The 14,013-nt window shown below is 44.4% G+C and overlaps 1 protein-coding gene across 1 annotated transcript in view; it reads left to right on the top strand.

The window, feature by feature from the left end:
- Positions 1-14,013, top strand: part of RTEL1 (regulator of telomere elongation helicase 1) — a 73,770-nt gene that overhangs the window by 43,843 nt on the left and 15,914 nt on the right. The window contains exons 21-27 of the mRNA XM_090064099.1: positions 2,510-2,587; positions 3,577-3,720; positions 4,408-4,523; positions 5,295-5,418; positions 6,410-6,560; positions 8,075-8,238; positions 11,598-11,693. Of these exons, the coding sequence (XP_089920225.1) occupies positions 2,510-2,587; positions 3,577-3,720; positions 4,408-4,523; positions 5,295-5,418; positions 6,410-6,560; positions 8,075-8,238; positions 11,598-11,693 (873 nt within the window). The remainder of the gene's footprint in view (positions 1-2,509; positions 2,588-3,576; positions 3,721-4,407; positions 4,524-5,294; positions 5,419-6,409; positions 6,561-8,074; positions 8,239-11,597; positions 11,694-14,013) is intronic.

Genomic DNA, 14,013 nt, shown 5'->3' with positions numbered 1-14,013 from the left:
TTTTACCCCCTGTGTATTTGAAGAAGGACTTCTTATTGTCCTTAATCCGGGAAGCTAGTCCTATCTCCATCTCTGCCTTGGCCTTCCTGACTGCCCCCCTACATCCTCGGGCGACTGTAACATAGTCCTTCTTGGTGATGACCCCATCCCTCCATTGGGTGTATGCCTCCCTTTTAGCAAGGAGACATTCCCGGATGCTCCTAGTGAGCCATGGGGGTTTATGTGCCCTCCTGCTCCCTTTGACCCTTGTTGGGATTACCTCCCTTTGGGCATGGAGGATCGTCTCCTTAAGGAGCAACGACTCACCTTGGACATCTGGCTCCCTTTCCCTCTGGGTCCTCAGCGCTTCCCCAACGATCCTCCTTAGCTTGTTGAAGTCAGCCCTCCTAAAGTGTAGGGCTGTTGCCTTGCTGCAGCCCTTTGCCACCTTACGCTGGATGGTGAATTCCAGCAAGCAATGATCACTGTCTCCCAGGTGGCCCATCACCCGCAGCCCCCTCACCAGGTCGTCACCCGTGGCCAGCACCAGGTCCAACAAGGCGTCTCCCCTGGTGGGGCTGTGCACCTCCTGGGTTAGATGGAGGTCCTACACTCTGGCTAATAACCGACGTGAGCGGTCAGCCCTGGCTGACTGCTCTTCCCAGCAGATGTCTGGGAAGTTCAGGTCCCCCATGATGACCACATCCTTAGCCCTCACTGCCTCTGTGAGCTGACCTAAGAATTCCTGGTCGAGCTCTTCTCCCTGGTTGGGAGGTCTATAGTAGACTCCCACCGTTAAGTCTCTATCCCCTGGACTGCCTTTTACTCTAACCCAGAGCACCTCAGAGTGCCCCCCCTCTACTCCCTTGCTAATTGATGAGGAAGTATATTCCTCCTTGATGTAGAGTGCTACTCCTCCACCTTTCCTTCCTATCCTGTCCCTCCTGTATAGCCTATAGCCCTTGACACTCACCGCCCAGTCATGCGATGAGTCCCACCACGTTTCTGTGATCCCCACTATGTCAGGGCTGGTGACAGCTAGGAGGAGGGCGAGTTCCTCCTGCTTCTTCCCCATACTTCGAGCATTCGTGTAGAGGCCTTTGAGGCCTCCAATGGTTGTGCCCACTGACCCCCTAGTCTCAGCAATGCCCCGTCCCCCATCGCTTACCTGTTTCTCCCTTTTGACCATTGGTCTGGGCTCGCTGGCTGTTGCTGGGCCTGGTAGTTCATCGTCTCCTCCGCCCTCATCTTCCCCCTCCCCCGACGAGCCTAGTTTAAATCCCGCCGAAGGAGGTTCACCAACCTGGAAGAGCACACACGCTTACCTTTAGGGGAAAGGTGGAGCCCATCCCATCCCAGCATGTCTCTCATCACAATGTGCCAGTCATGGCTGAGGAAGCCAAAGCCCGCCTCGAAGCACCATTCCTGTAGCCTCCAGTTGGTCTCCGCTATGCACATCTCGTGGCGTCTGCCTCGACCGCTCACTGGCAGGATGGAAGAGAAGACCGCCTGTGCGCCCATCTCCCTCAGCACGCCTCCCAGAGCATGGTAGTCCTCCATCAGGCGATCAGGGGCTCTCCTGGCCGCATCGTTAGTACCCACATGGACAAGGACCATGGGGTAATAATCGGTGGGCTGGATGATGGACTGGAGCATCCCCTTCACATCCTGAATCTTCGCTCCGGGCAGGCAGTAGACCTCACGTGCTGAGGGATCCTGGCGACAGATGGGGCCCTCCGTACCTCTCAGGATGGAGTCACCAATATAGTCACCAGGATAGTCGTGGCTTAATTTAGAAACACTAGATTATATAACATTTCAGAGAAAAAGATGACAAAAACCTTAATGCCCTCACCTTCAGATGGAAGTGGGATCCCCAGAAGATGCTAGGTTGGGTTTTTACCATTTGTCGCTGAGTTCTCACTTCTTTTGTGCCGTGACCTAATAAGAAAGGTTATTTGAATTGCATCAAAATTGTTTTGGTTTTTTTATAGTCACTGAAATTGTTAGAATGACATCTCCTCCGTTCATCCAGGCTGATACTGGTCTTCCATTTGGTGTTCGCCAGTGGGCCATGTGTAGTTGAAAATGAGGTTAAAGTTATAAATAACTTATTTCTTCATTTGCTGAAACTGCCCACACTTTTCCCACTGTTTTTCTTGTCTGCTTCCAGTCTTTCTTATTGCTATTATTACAAAGAGTCAGTTATATCCTTGAATTGCTTTGTTTTGTTTGCCTGAGCTGCTGGCACGGAATCACAAGATTAGTGCACAATGAGCATTTTGTTTCCTTTCTGGAGGTAGGTGACAGCACCCTGTTTACCAGGAATTTGACTTGTCTAGAATGGGGGGGAGTTGAATGAATAGATACTTCTCACATTCATAGCTACTGTCCAGTAAGGAAACTGATACTTAGCCAAGATAACTATGGGCTGAATCTTAGAATGTGAGTCAAACCTATTACCTTGTTTTATTTGTGCTTGTGTAAGTGGGGCAGTTCCCCCGTCCTTACCGAAACTGTTTATCTTTAGGTAATGGATGCCTATTATGACAAGATTGTCTGTCCAAAGTCCAGCGGAGCTGCTTTCTTAGCAGTATGTAGGGGAAAGGTAAAGTGTGGACCTTTTGAGACAAGTGTCATCTTATATAGTTCCTTTGGCTATGAGGTGTGCATGCACATTGTGCATTCCTACAATCACACGCATGGAAAACAAATAAAGGTTTGAGCCTGGAAACCCTAGGGTTTTTTCAGATCTGATTTTTGTACACAGCCCCTTCGTATATGGTTTTACTTGAACGAATGCCTCTCTTGAATATCTCAAAGGGACTTGATTCGTGCTTTTCGTGTAGTGACGTACTGGTTGCTCACAGAAGAACTGTTGTTTTCTGATTAGAAAAAAGTTTATGGATGTTTCTGTCAAGTACGTTGAAGAAACATTGTTGAAGACTTGCAGTGTTGCTGCTTAATTTTAAAAATATTAGCAAATATTAATATCATGTCCTACATCTGCCTGGGTCCTGCTGCCAATTTTTGTGGTCTCAGTTGCATTATTTTTTCCTGATTTTTACAAATTATATTGAGCTCATTGGGATAGTTTGTATCTGCTTTAAATGGTTAGGATGAAGACTTGAAATATAATTGCTGCATGTTGCTATAGTGGCCCTGAAAAGGGAGAGAGCGCTTTATTGTAAAAGTTTAATTATTTGTTATCAGGCTTGTCTGGGTTTGAACTGTGCTGATTGCCCAGGCATGAAATGTGAATCAGATAGTGGTTCTGAGAGCAATATGACCCTGAAGTCAAAGTGTTTGAAATGATTAATGCCTTGGCCACCATCACAATAAGAAAAGAGCAGAGAAAAACTGTTCCTTAAAACCTTTTGGCTAATGTATGTTTGGTAGTGGGAAAGCACTCAGATTAACATCCTGGTATTAGAAGCAAGGAATCCCATTCATACCATTCACAGTATTTCCATTAGTTTCAAACTCCGCTGGCCAAACATGTAGTTTAAGGAGGGGGCAAAGGCAAATAATTCCTTAACTGCTCTGAAATGTCACTTAATTCCTGCCGGTGATCTGAGAGCATTTGTACATCCTCAGGCCAGCGAAGGCTTGGACTTTGCAGATACAAATGGACGAGGTGTCATCATCACTGGACTTCCATTCCCCCCTCGCATGGAACCAAGAGTTGTTTTAAAGATGGACTTCCTAGATGAAATGAGAAAAAAAAGTGGAGGTGCACAGGTTGGTTATTCACTTGTCCACTCTGTCTTTCTTTTGCATGTGATTTTCTTCCAATCTCCAATGGGTCCAGATAACTTAAAAAGCTGTAAGACCTTGAGAATTTGACACCCCTGCTCAGATTCTTTCCTGGGCTCTCTTGATGTTCCAAAGTTCATCACTATGTTACAACGGCTGTAATCAAAGGCCAGAAATCCCCTGGAAGAGCTCCAAAGAATTGTATACATCTGGCAGTCCTTTATCTTCCAAAGGGAATGTCTGGCTTAGAGGGAAATTGTTCAAGCAGCCTCAGCCAAATATATGTTGTTGGCTATATTTAGTAGCACTTTATTCTGAGTCTGTTTTCTTACTTATTCTGCAGAATAACTGCTAAGTAATCAGCTGCATGGTAAGTGTTGTTGAGTCAGAATTTATAGCCCCTTCTCTCCAGTGACTCTATACACTTTCTATATAACACTGAAGATGATGTCCGTAGCCAGGCAGGGACTATCTGGAAATAAATACTGCTTCCATTTAGTCAGATGAGATGTTTTAGCAGAGTTCTGCCTGCACTGAACTCTTACGACTCTTATTTTTTCAGGAGTCTGTTTTCAGCACATATGGGATGGAGACTTAGACAAACAACCTCTACATTGCAAATACACTTTACATATTAAAATCATCCAGTCCTTTTTCTCCCACCTGTTTCAGTTTCTGTCTGGGCGCGAATGGTACAGCCAGCAAGCTTCTCGGGCTGTGAATCAGGCCATCGGCAGGGTCATCAGACACCGCCATGATTATGGTGCCATATTCCTCTGCGACAACAGGTGAACTCCTGGGTTAAGCGGTATTCAATAGAAGTTGCCATGTGTATGCATCAGTGTTCCTCCATCCAACATGCAGCTGGTATCCTCTCTCTCTCTGTGTGTGCTGGTACTGCTAGTTGGAGAATGGCTGAGGAAACATCTTCCCTAAAAAGTAAAAATAATTTGTATGCTGCTTTTCTGCTCTCCCTTCCCAAAATGTTCTCCCCTTTTGGACTAGAGAAGGAGACTGGTGTCAATGTTAATAGATGCAGAATAAGCTGATTGTGTTAATGATGCGTTTGTGTGTGTGTGTCTCCTAATCTTTCTGATGTCAGGTTACAGAACTTCTTGAAATGTTTAATACAAACACAGCAGATGTTCCCCTCCTGCTCTGCATTCATATTACAAGGTAATGAACAGCAGTTGGATTTTTGAGGGAAGGAGAAGCAGGAAAAAGGCTTCCACTGCCAGAAAATCTTTTTTATTTTTCCCAACTGAGACTGTGGCTTAAGGCAACTAGCATGTCTCATAGTTCAGTGCTGGCATGTACTGGTAGACTGTCTGGGTGAAACTAGGACAGTGCTTGGCTGCATAACACCTGGCTTCAACTAAGTCTTGCCTTCCCGTGCATACAGGATATTTATGTGTACTCTCTCCTCTGCTTGCTATTAATCGTGGGTCCCTCTTCCAGGCTGTCTGGAGAGATGTTTGTTGAAAGCTGCACATCCTTTTGAGGGTTAAAGTAATGGGACTGACTGAGGGAGAATTTTCCTCTCATCCAACTTTCCACAGGTTCTTAAACAGTGACGTCAGAGGCAAGCTGCCTTCCTGGGTCCGCCCTTACGTCAAGGTGTATGACAACTTTGGACACGCAGTCCGAGATGTCTCCCGGTTCTTTCGAGTTGCTCAGAAAATTGTAAGTGTCTTCAGAAAAAGGTTAAATAAAAGAGATCAGATTTACCCAAAGAACTTTGTCTGCCTATGTCCTTAGACCAACACGGATATAACCTACTCCTCTTCAGAAAAAGGAGGAGTTGGTCTTGAGGTTTCAGGGACTAGGAGCACTCAGCCACAGGAGAGAGAAGCTACTTTTGTCCTTTTTAAGCAATCTTCTTTACTTGGGTGGGTTTAGAGGTCTCCTCTGGCGTATGGTATTAGCAAAGTGAATTGCATGATGATGCAGAGCACAGTGGGTTGCAGGGCCGCCTTAGCATATGCAATCAGAACTGGGTTTTAAATTGGCTAAATGCCAGGTTGTTCATCTAGGGCTCTTCAGAATAGGGGTGACAGGTGTAACAAGAACAAGTGATTGAAAGCTGACGCCAGATAAATTTGAGGCACAGGTTTGTTTGCTTTGTTGTTTTACCACGGCCATGATGATTGGAATAAACTTTTAAGGGAACGTCTTCGAATCTGGACTTAGATGCCTTTGGCCACCACAATTACTAGGGTCAATTCAGGGGTGGCATGCATATGCCATCAAAGTGGGTGATGTAATTGTCCTGGCTGGCCTTTATATTCATGTATCATTAGAAAAGGGAGCCAGAAGAAAATGCACCTGTGGTAAGGGGGGCTGTATTACAGCAAGAACATCAAAAAGGGATCATTCATTAAAAATGCATGCATTGTGTGATGCTGCCCACTCTCTTCAGATGTAGCCACGCAATGCTTCTCTTCTCCTAGGCTTTGTTTTGAGTTCCCATATCTGCATTGTGCATAACCCTGGCCCAGGTCTAAGAATTCAGTCACGGCAGGTGTGCACAGACCGGGAACCCACCATCACAGTTAGGCAGGACAGATGAGCTGTCCTCTGTTTTGCTCTTAGAATCTTTCATGGCAAAATGAGACAGACTATGAAGTGATACAGTCATTTTTGACTCCTATAATCTTTTGAAATCTATATACAGGTGCCTACACCGCCAACCCGGAACTCCTCTTGCGCTGGTACTATCTGTGAAGGGGACCCAACATCATCTGCTTCAGCTGAGCTTAGCCTCCCTCTGAAAAAAGCCAGGAATTTGGATGTTCACGTTCCTAGTTTAAAGAGGAAAAGAACAGGTAGGTCCAGGTTTTATGTAGACACCAGCCTCCAATCCTGCCAAAAGCTTCTGAGCCATGCTGGAGAAAGCAGGACAGAGAGGCTGGCAGGTACAGGAGGGTGGGAATTCAGGAGGCATTAGAGAAAGGGGGCAAGGTACAAAATGGTGCACAGATTGGTGGTAGTGGATCAAAGAGCTAAATGGGAATATTGGGCTCAAACAAGAGGAAGTACATTTTATGTAGCAGGCAGTTAACTTGTGGAACTGTTGTCCCAAGAGTTTGTAGAGGCAGATAGTGTGACAAGGTTCAGAAAGGGATTAGATATAAACATTTGAGATTTAAAAGATGTCAAAGGGTAAAAACATTTCCGCCATAAGATGCTGTTACGGTACCTTCCTCTGGATCTATCACCGTTTCTAAATATGACTGTAATACTGGACTTTGTTGTAAATACGATTTCCAAGCCAGTTATAATACTTAGAAATTCTTCATTGTTTTCTGCTAGATGTCATTCTTCTGTTGAGCAGAAGGCAAGGTAAATTTGAAGCTTATAGACCAGCTGATTCAGAGATGCATAGGGTACGCTTTCATAAGCAGCCGGCTTGCGTCATGAGTGATTCAGTGAAAGGACTGCAGGAAGCAGAACTTCTAAAGAGAAAACTGATTAAAACAGAAGCAAGTTTCTTGTGTGGTTTGACTGTAGTTGGCTGAGGGTGGTGTGATCCTTCCATTGAAGATTCACACTTAATTTCCTGTTGTTTTGCTATGCAAATTGTGTTATTGGAAGTACAAACAAAGCGACACTACTGCCCTATTAATATACTTGTTAAGTTTCTTGCAAGCCAACAAACGTAGGGAATTTCTTTTTTACTTATAAGGAAAATGCTTTTTTAGAAGTAGCAAATTGGTGTTACTGTAATACTATTTGTAGCAGCAAGTTCTGGTCTCTGCAACCAGACAAATCAGGGCCTTAAAGGATGAGATAAAATATGCTTCATGGACAGGCAGCTTAAATAGATGACAGCATAACATTTGCGACTTACACATGATAACATCAACCTTGTGAGTGAGAGGATTATACTTTGTAGGTGGTGTCACTGTCTTTTTGCTGTGAAATTAGTGTTGTGTCAAGTAAAATATGTATATGCAGACTTCACTGCCAGGTTGGTTAGATGCAGAAACTGAACTCTGAGATTAAGCAAATAACTTCACTGGTAAGAGGCACAGGATTCCCAAAGCGTATCAGATTATATAAACCATTTTCATTTTAAATATGACTATTGAGATTTTGCCCCATCTGCAAGTCCTCCTTTTAAATGCAGAAGCCAGACCTGTAGATAGTCTCTCACCAGGATGGGAAAGATCAGCTAAAATGACTTTTTACCAAAATGTTCTTTGTAGTTCCAGTACAAGAAACAAAACAAAAAAAGAAGAGGAATAACTCACCACACCTTGGGAGTTACTGAAAGCATCTGTGAGTTGCCAAGTATAAGAAGGAAGGCAAATGTTTGTGTGTTGTCTTTCTGATACAGATTTGTCAGCAAGTGGGGATGGAGCAGCCAGCCTGTGCGTGGAGTATGAGCAAGGACCTGTCGCCTCCAGGAGGCAGCAAGTTGGGCTTCTGGATGCGTTGGAACACAGTGAGAAGATCAGTGAAGGGGCAGAGGAGGAAGATGGCTTGTCAGGGGAGGAAAAGGTAATGAGAGTCATAAAAAGTGCGGTATTGAAGTTTGGGGGATATGTGGGTCCTAACGCAAAATGGGCGTGGTGTCAGCTTGTGGGAACCAATGCAGTCCCCATCAAAAAGTACACTGAGGGCATAGGGCTGAGTTGGAGTGAGGGGCCTGTCTGGAGAAGATCCTCTTGTCACCTTTTAGTACGTGTCTGGCAGGTACCCTCTCATTTGGATGGCAGTGAAATAGTCTTAACTGCCAACTTGCAGAGATCCCAAGAGGTTAATGTTCTTCTCATGGGGCTAAAGAGTCCTTGAAAGAGTGGTTGATGAATATGTAGGATATCATAGGCGATCCTTGTATCAGCTCTTAGAATATGAGCAGGTATTACAAAAAAACTGTATTATAGAACTGTTGCAATTTCCATTCACCTGCACATATGATCGTAGAATCATAGCAAAGTAAGGTGGAAAGGGACCTCAGGAGGACATCTAGTCCAACCCCTGCTCTAGGCAGGCTCATCTTGTGACTAAACCATCCCAGGCAAGTGGTTATGTAACCTGTTCTTAAAAACTTCTAAAACTGGAGATTCTGCAGTCTCTCTGGATAGCCTGTTCCAATGATCAATGACCCTTCTAGTAAGAAAGTTCTTCCCAGTATCCAACCTCAATTTTCTTTGCTCCAGTTTGCCCAGTTTTCCCAGTAGTACAATATTCAAACAGAGAATATTTTCCCTGGCTCTGCCAGCCAATACTGCACAGACGTGTACAGTCTCTTATCGCAGTCATAGGAACGATCAGTACCATTGCGTGACTAGGTTAACATGCCTCTTCAATGCTGCTGTTTTTCCTCCTTGAGATGGAGTACTTTTGAATCAATAGTCGTAAATAAGATGATCGTGCTAGCATTCTCCTGCTGTTGCAAAAACCTGTTTTTGCTATTAGTAGGGACCAACTGAAATCGCAATTGCGTGATTTTCATGGAAACTCTGATTTTGGGCAGGCTTCATGATAAAATTTTGGCTCACTGGGAAAAAAAATTGGCAAGCAGAGAAAAGTTCAGGAAGCCCTGCAGTCTTGGAGTGTGGGGGGAGCCTGCTGCTGCTTGGGGCTAGCCCCAGACCATGGCTTAATTACCTTGATTAAGCATTGGGAAGCCATTACTTAATAGCATGGATTAATGGCCTCCCTGGGTTTAATCGGGGTAATTAAACCAGTTTGGGGCCATCTGGCAATCTGTGGGGAGGGGAGAGACTGCGGGGGGCCCTCAGCCAGTCAGAGGCGGGGTGAGGTCAGCCCATGAAAATGGTGGCTGACTCTGGGATCTGCCTGTGAAATTGGCTGGCTGCCTCCTTGAGTTGGGTGGACACCTAGCTATTAGTGGTGGATGAACAGTGGGACTCTACCTAGTTGCATCCGAGTAGCCTGCTTTGCCATCTTGGACGTCACTACAAGAACTATGCTCCTTGAGCCCATTACTTCAGCAAAGGATGTTACTGTCGTTGATCCATTTTCTCTAATGCAGAGATGTTGCTTCTGGACCTGCTGCCTTCGGCAGCATTATTTTTTTTGGCACGGTGCTGTTCTGAATGGTGACCATCAGTCCAGGAGCCAAGCGGAATAGTGCTGCTTTCTTCTACCCATCCAGCTTCACCTGAACAAGATTAACTTACAGTTGTCTATGTGCCTGTCTCACTCTGCAACATGCCATTGTTTAATTTAAATACATAAATAACAGTGCTGTGTTATGGTTGTATTTATTGTGTTCAGATATGCCTAGGTTTTACCTCCACTGCAGTGCTAGGAAATAAGAACAACTGCACTTCTGAAGGTGAAGAACACCAGGGGCCAGCTCTAAGTTAACATTTCTTGAGCGTACTCTTTTCTTCTACCTCGAAATCTTGCAGACGATATGAACAGAGATATTGGAGAGCAACGTGAGAAGCACTGGCAGTTACCCACAAGCAGAGGGGATTTAAGGAGAGCACTCTTTTGAATGTGCACATATAATAGATGGCATTCTGTATATGCACTCTGTCATGTCCTCAGTTATCCTCTTCTTGGGCAAGCAGCAAAGAAATGAACCACTTTGCATATCTAATCTCTGCAAAAGAATGTAGAAACTGTTTGGCAATGTTGGGTTCTCCCCCAGCTTCATCAGTGTTGCTCTGTTGGATGTTCTTCATTTGGTTGGTGCTGGTTTGTACAATCATCAGTGTCTTCTGCAAGTGGAATATTGCATCACTCTTGGCTCTTCCCCTTCCCATCCTTTCTCCTCTGGGGCCTAGCCCAGACTGATATTTCTCCGGAAAATCTGCAGCATCTTTATACTACCAGTGCAGGTCAACCAGAGCTACCAACAGCAGAAGCACAGAAGTACATCAGCCACCAGTCTTTACCACCTAGCCCTGGTCGCACTGACTTTAAAAGGGTTAGTTTCTGCACAGGGGCAGTGCCCTGGTTGGTGTTCCTTATCCAGGAGGAAACTGAGTTGGGGAGGAAATCAATCAACATCAGCATTTACCATTAAAATCAAATTTTGCTGAAACTAACAGACTTTTTCAGAGAGCAGCTTATGTGAATTTTATGAACCATCTGCCTTGAGGCTTCCTGCTATTGTCAACTGAACAAATAAAGTTAAATATGACACACTGAAATGGTTTGATAATGATGCATTACATATTCTTGTAATTTTTGTTACATTAGGACTCTCAGCTCTTTGTCATATAGTCTGTTTGTATCTAAATGTCCTTTTACAGTGTTTAATAATGTTTCTTCATTGCCTGGACACAACTCATTGTCATAGTTAAATAGCAAAGTTCAAAATATTCCTCATAAACTTTGTGTGGCATAAAATAGTTTGCAAGCGGGGAGAAAAGAAAAAAAACCAAGCACAGCTAATTTTCATTTGAACTTTGCCAGTGCTCATGTCTTCACTATCAGATACCTGGTCCTCTCTCTATGTCAGTGGTTCTCAACCTTTTTAGACTCTAGGCACCCCTCAGTGGACTTCAGGAAAATGCCAGCTCTTAGCTTTCACTCTTTTTGACTACAGAAAAATACTAGAACAATTCTTCTGTTGCAGAGAACTCTGGAAGATAATGAGAGGTCAGATTTCTTTTATTTTAACACTGGATTCCTGTTTGAAAACTCTGGATTTATTTGGCACCCTGGTTGAGAATCACTGCTGCAGGTTGCACAAGATGCCCATCCTGGAGAATACTTGGAAGTAGTTCCGTGTCAGGAACCCAAATGCATCTCTGGCTTTCTACCTTGGCTTGATTGTTCCTTGCAATAGCAATCTGGGGGTTAGTAAAATTGCAGAAAGTGGCAGAAATAAGGGAAATGAAATAGATTAAAACCTCTTAATGTTATTTTTCCAGGCAAAGCGTCTGTCAACACTCTCTCTTCAGTATGAGAAGAGATTAGCAGATGAACAGAAAGGAGGAAAGAAGAAAATAAAGATAGTCAGCAATCCGGTATGCATTTTTTGTTGAATGATAGGGTACAAGATATTAAGAAAGCATGCTGTTGTGCATGTAATTTGTAGGTGGGTGCAGGAAGCTACATCTAGAGTTAAGATTGTTCAGCTCTTTTATGTGATATGTTTTTAGTTGCCCTTAACTTGGCCAGATTTAAACTACTTAGGAGATTTGTTTTTTTCCGTGTTTAGTGTCTGCCTTAGGTTGAAGATTTTTGAGACGTTTAAGCTGGGAATAAGGGAAGAGAGGCAGGGGCACATGCAGGAATAGAGGTGGGGAGATGGACAGGAGGGTAGGAGTAAATGGCAGAAGGAGAGGAGCAGGGAGGGACAAATAAGAATAGGAAGGGGGCAGCAGTTGAAGGAGGCACATGGGGCTATACAAGGGCAGTATTTGGGGGTGGGAAAGAATAAGCCAAAATCTGGAGGCTAGTAACAGCCAGAGTACAGGGCAGGTCCTGGGAAGGTGGGGCAGAAGGGGGTGTAGGGAAAAACAAGGGAAGAAGACTTTGTTATTCCCTGCAGAACCTGGAATTACTTTTAAATCTCTGTACCGCCTTTGCTGTCCTTCCAAGAGCTTGTTAGAGAAGCGTGTCCTAATCCTCCTCTGGTCTGTGTAGAAGACAACAGCCTTCTCCTGTGGCCAGCTATGCCACTAGCATAAATAGTTGAGGACTGTGCTGGTGCGCTGAAGGCCTGTGCCCTGCTCATGACTCATGGGAGGGGACAATATGGTTCCATGGGATGACTTTTTTTTCTTCAATTTTTAAATTCAAAGAACTTGAGAAATTCTGTTTTAAAATGACATCAGATGGATGTTATGATTTCAAAGCCAAAAAGGTGAGACACTTCATCGTTAAGGCAGCTCTTAATTTGTTGCATAGGCATGTGTATTATGAAACAGTCATTAATAGCATGGCCCCACAGATAGTGCTTAAGGTGAGAAGGACACTCTTGTCTGTAGATCCCCTGCCTGATTTTGCAGAAGTAGGAAGTATGTGGTGAACGAGGCCGTGACTAATTAGATTGTTTCCTAATGTGTATATACAAATGGGTCAAATTAAGACTGATAGTACAGCCACCACTATAGTGCTGACACCCAGCTCCACCTAATGTAACTCTAACATGTATAGTACTGGTTCAACCAAAAACAGGCTTGGGTAGGGCCAATACACAGAGCAGAGTATTTGGAAGTCCTTTCCATATTTGCAACTATCTGCTGCGTTGGTAAACTTCCCTCCCAGTGCCAAGGTGGTACGGAGGCTCATGTAGCAGCTCTGACCAGCTTAGTGCCAGGAGACTACATCTTAACATCACAGATGTGGGCCACGGTGAGCCATGCCTGTGTCACCTCTGGGCTGAGCTGTTACAGCAGACCCCAGGCTGACTCTGATGGTGACTTAGGAACTACAGCTGGGTCGTTGTGCAGGTGTCGGTCTGCCTGTGTGGTCTGACTAACCCATGTGATGGCTGCATGTGCTACAAGAGCCGTTTAAAGTCCTTGTCTTCAAAGCCTTACACAGAATAGCAGCTGTACCGTCAGGTGGCAGCTGTGTTCAGAGATGCTGCGTCTAATAGCAACCGTGTTCTCGGCACGGAGCCCTCCCCGGTAAATTGTACTACTATGCGGTATCAGGATGATTCAGCCTTGTAGCCCTTGAGGTGTGATGCAAGACTCCTCTGTTAAGAAGCCTCCTTAGCATGTAGTTGTGAAATGGCACCTGGCTGCCCTTCTTGGGAAACTAATCACTTAGTCTTTCTGTAAAGCAGTGTGGAGTAGACAGCCCCCTCCCCGCCCTCTTTCTCGATGTACTTCTAAACTTGTAAAGGACCCTTGTTGATGATACAAACTGAGTGTTTTAGGGCTGTATGTAATAGTAGTCTGGGAAATCATATACATAGGGGTGGTGTTGGAATTCCCCAGATCACTGCTTCTTGCCCTAAGGATAGATTACAATATACATAGGGAAAGGCATGTTTAGTAGGAGTATATTAAATACAGTAGAGGCATTTAGTTTAGACTGTGTGAGCAAATGGTGATTCAGAACCAATTATCACAACCCCTTGTGAAAGCAGCTAATTCTATAATAGATTGTTTGGACTTTTTTCAAATGACTGAGGGTTTTTTTGTGATTGAAGGGAAAAAAATGTAAAGCCAGAGTTAATCTTCTTTTCTGGTTTTCCCACAAGTCATGTCTGGGTTTTTTCAGTTCATTGCCATTTGGCAGAACCTATGCACAAGTCATTTTGGTCTTTCATGGAATTTTGAATTTCCATCAGGCAGGCACATCTGCTTGCCTTTCCAGAAAGTAATGCAA

This window comes from Crocodylus siamensis, chromosome 10, assembly GCF_052110815.1.
Source record: "Crocodylus siamensis isolate JL-2025a chromosome 10, ASM5211081v1, whole genome shotgun sequence".
Classification (NCBI taxonomy): Eukaryota; Metazoa; Chordata; order Crocodylia; family Crocodylidae; genus Crocodylus; species Crocodylus siamensis.
Note: the sequence above shows the minus strand (reverse complement) of the source record. Positions and strands in the feature narration are given on the sequence as shown.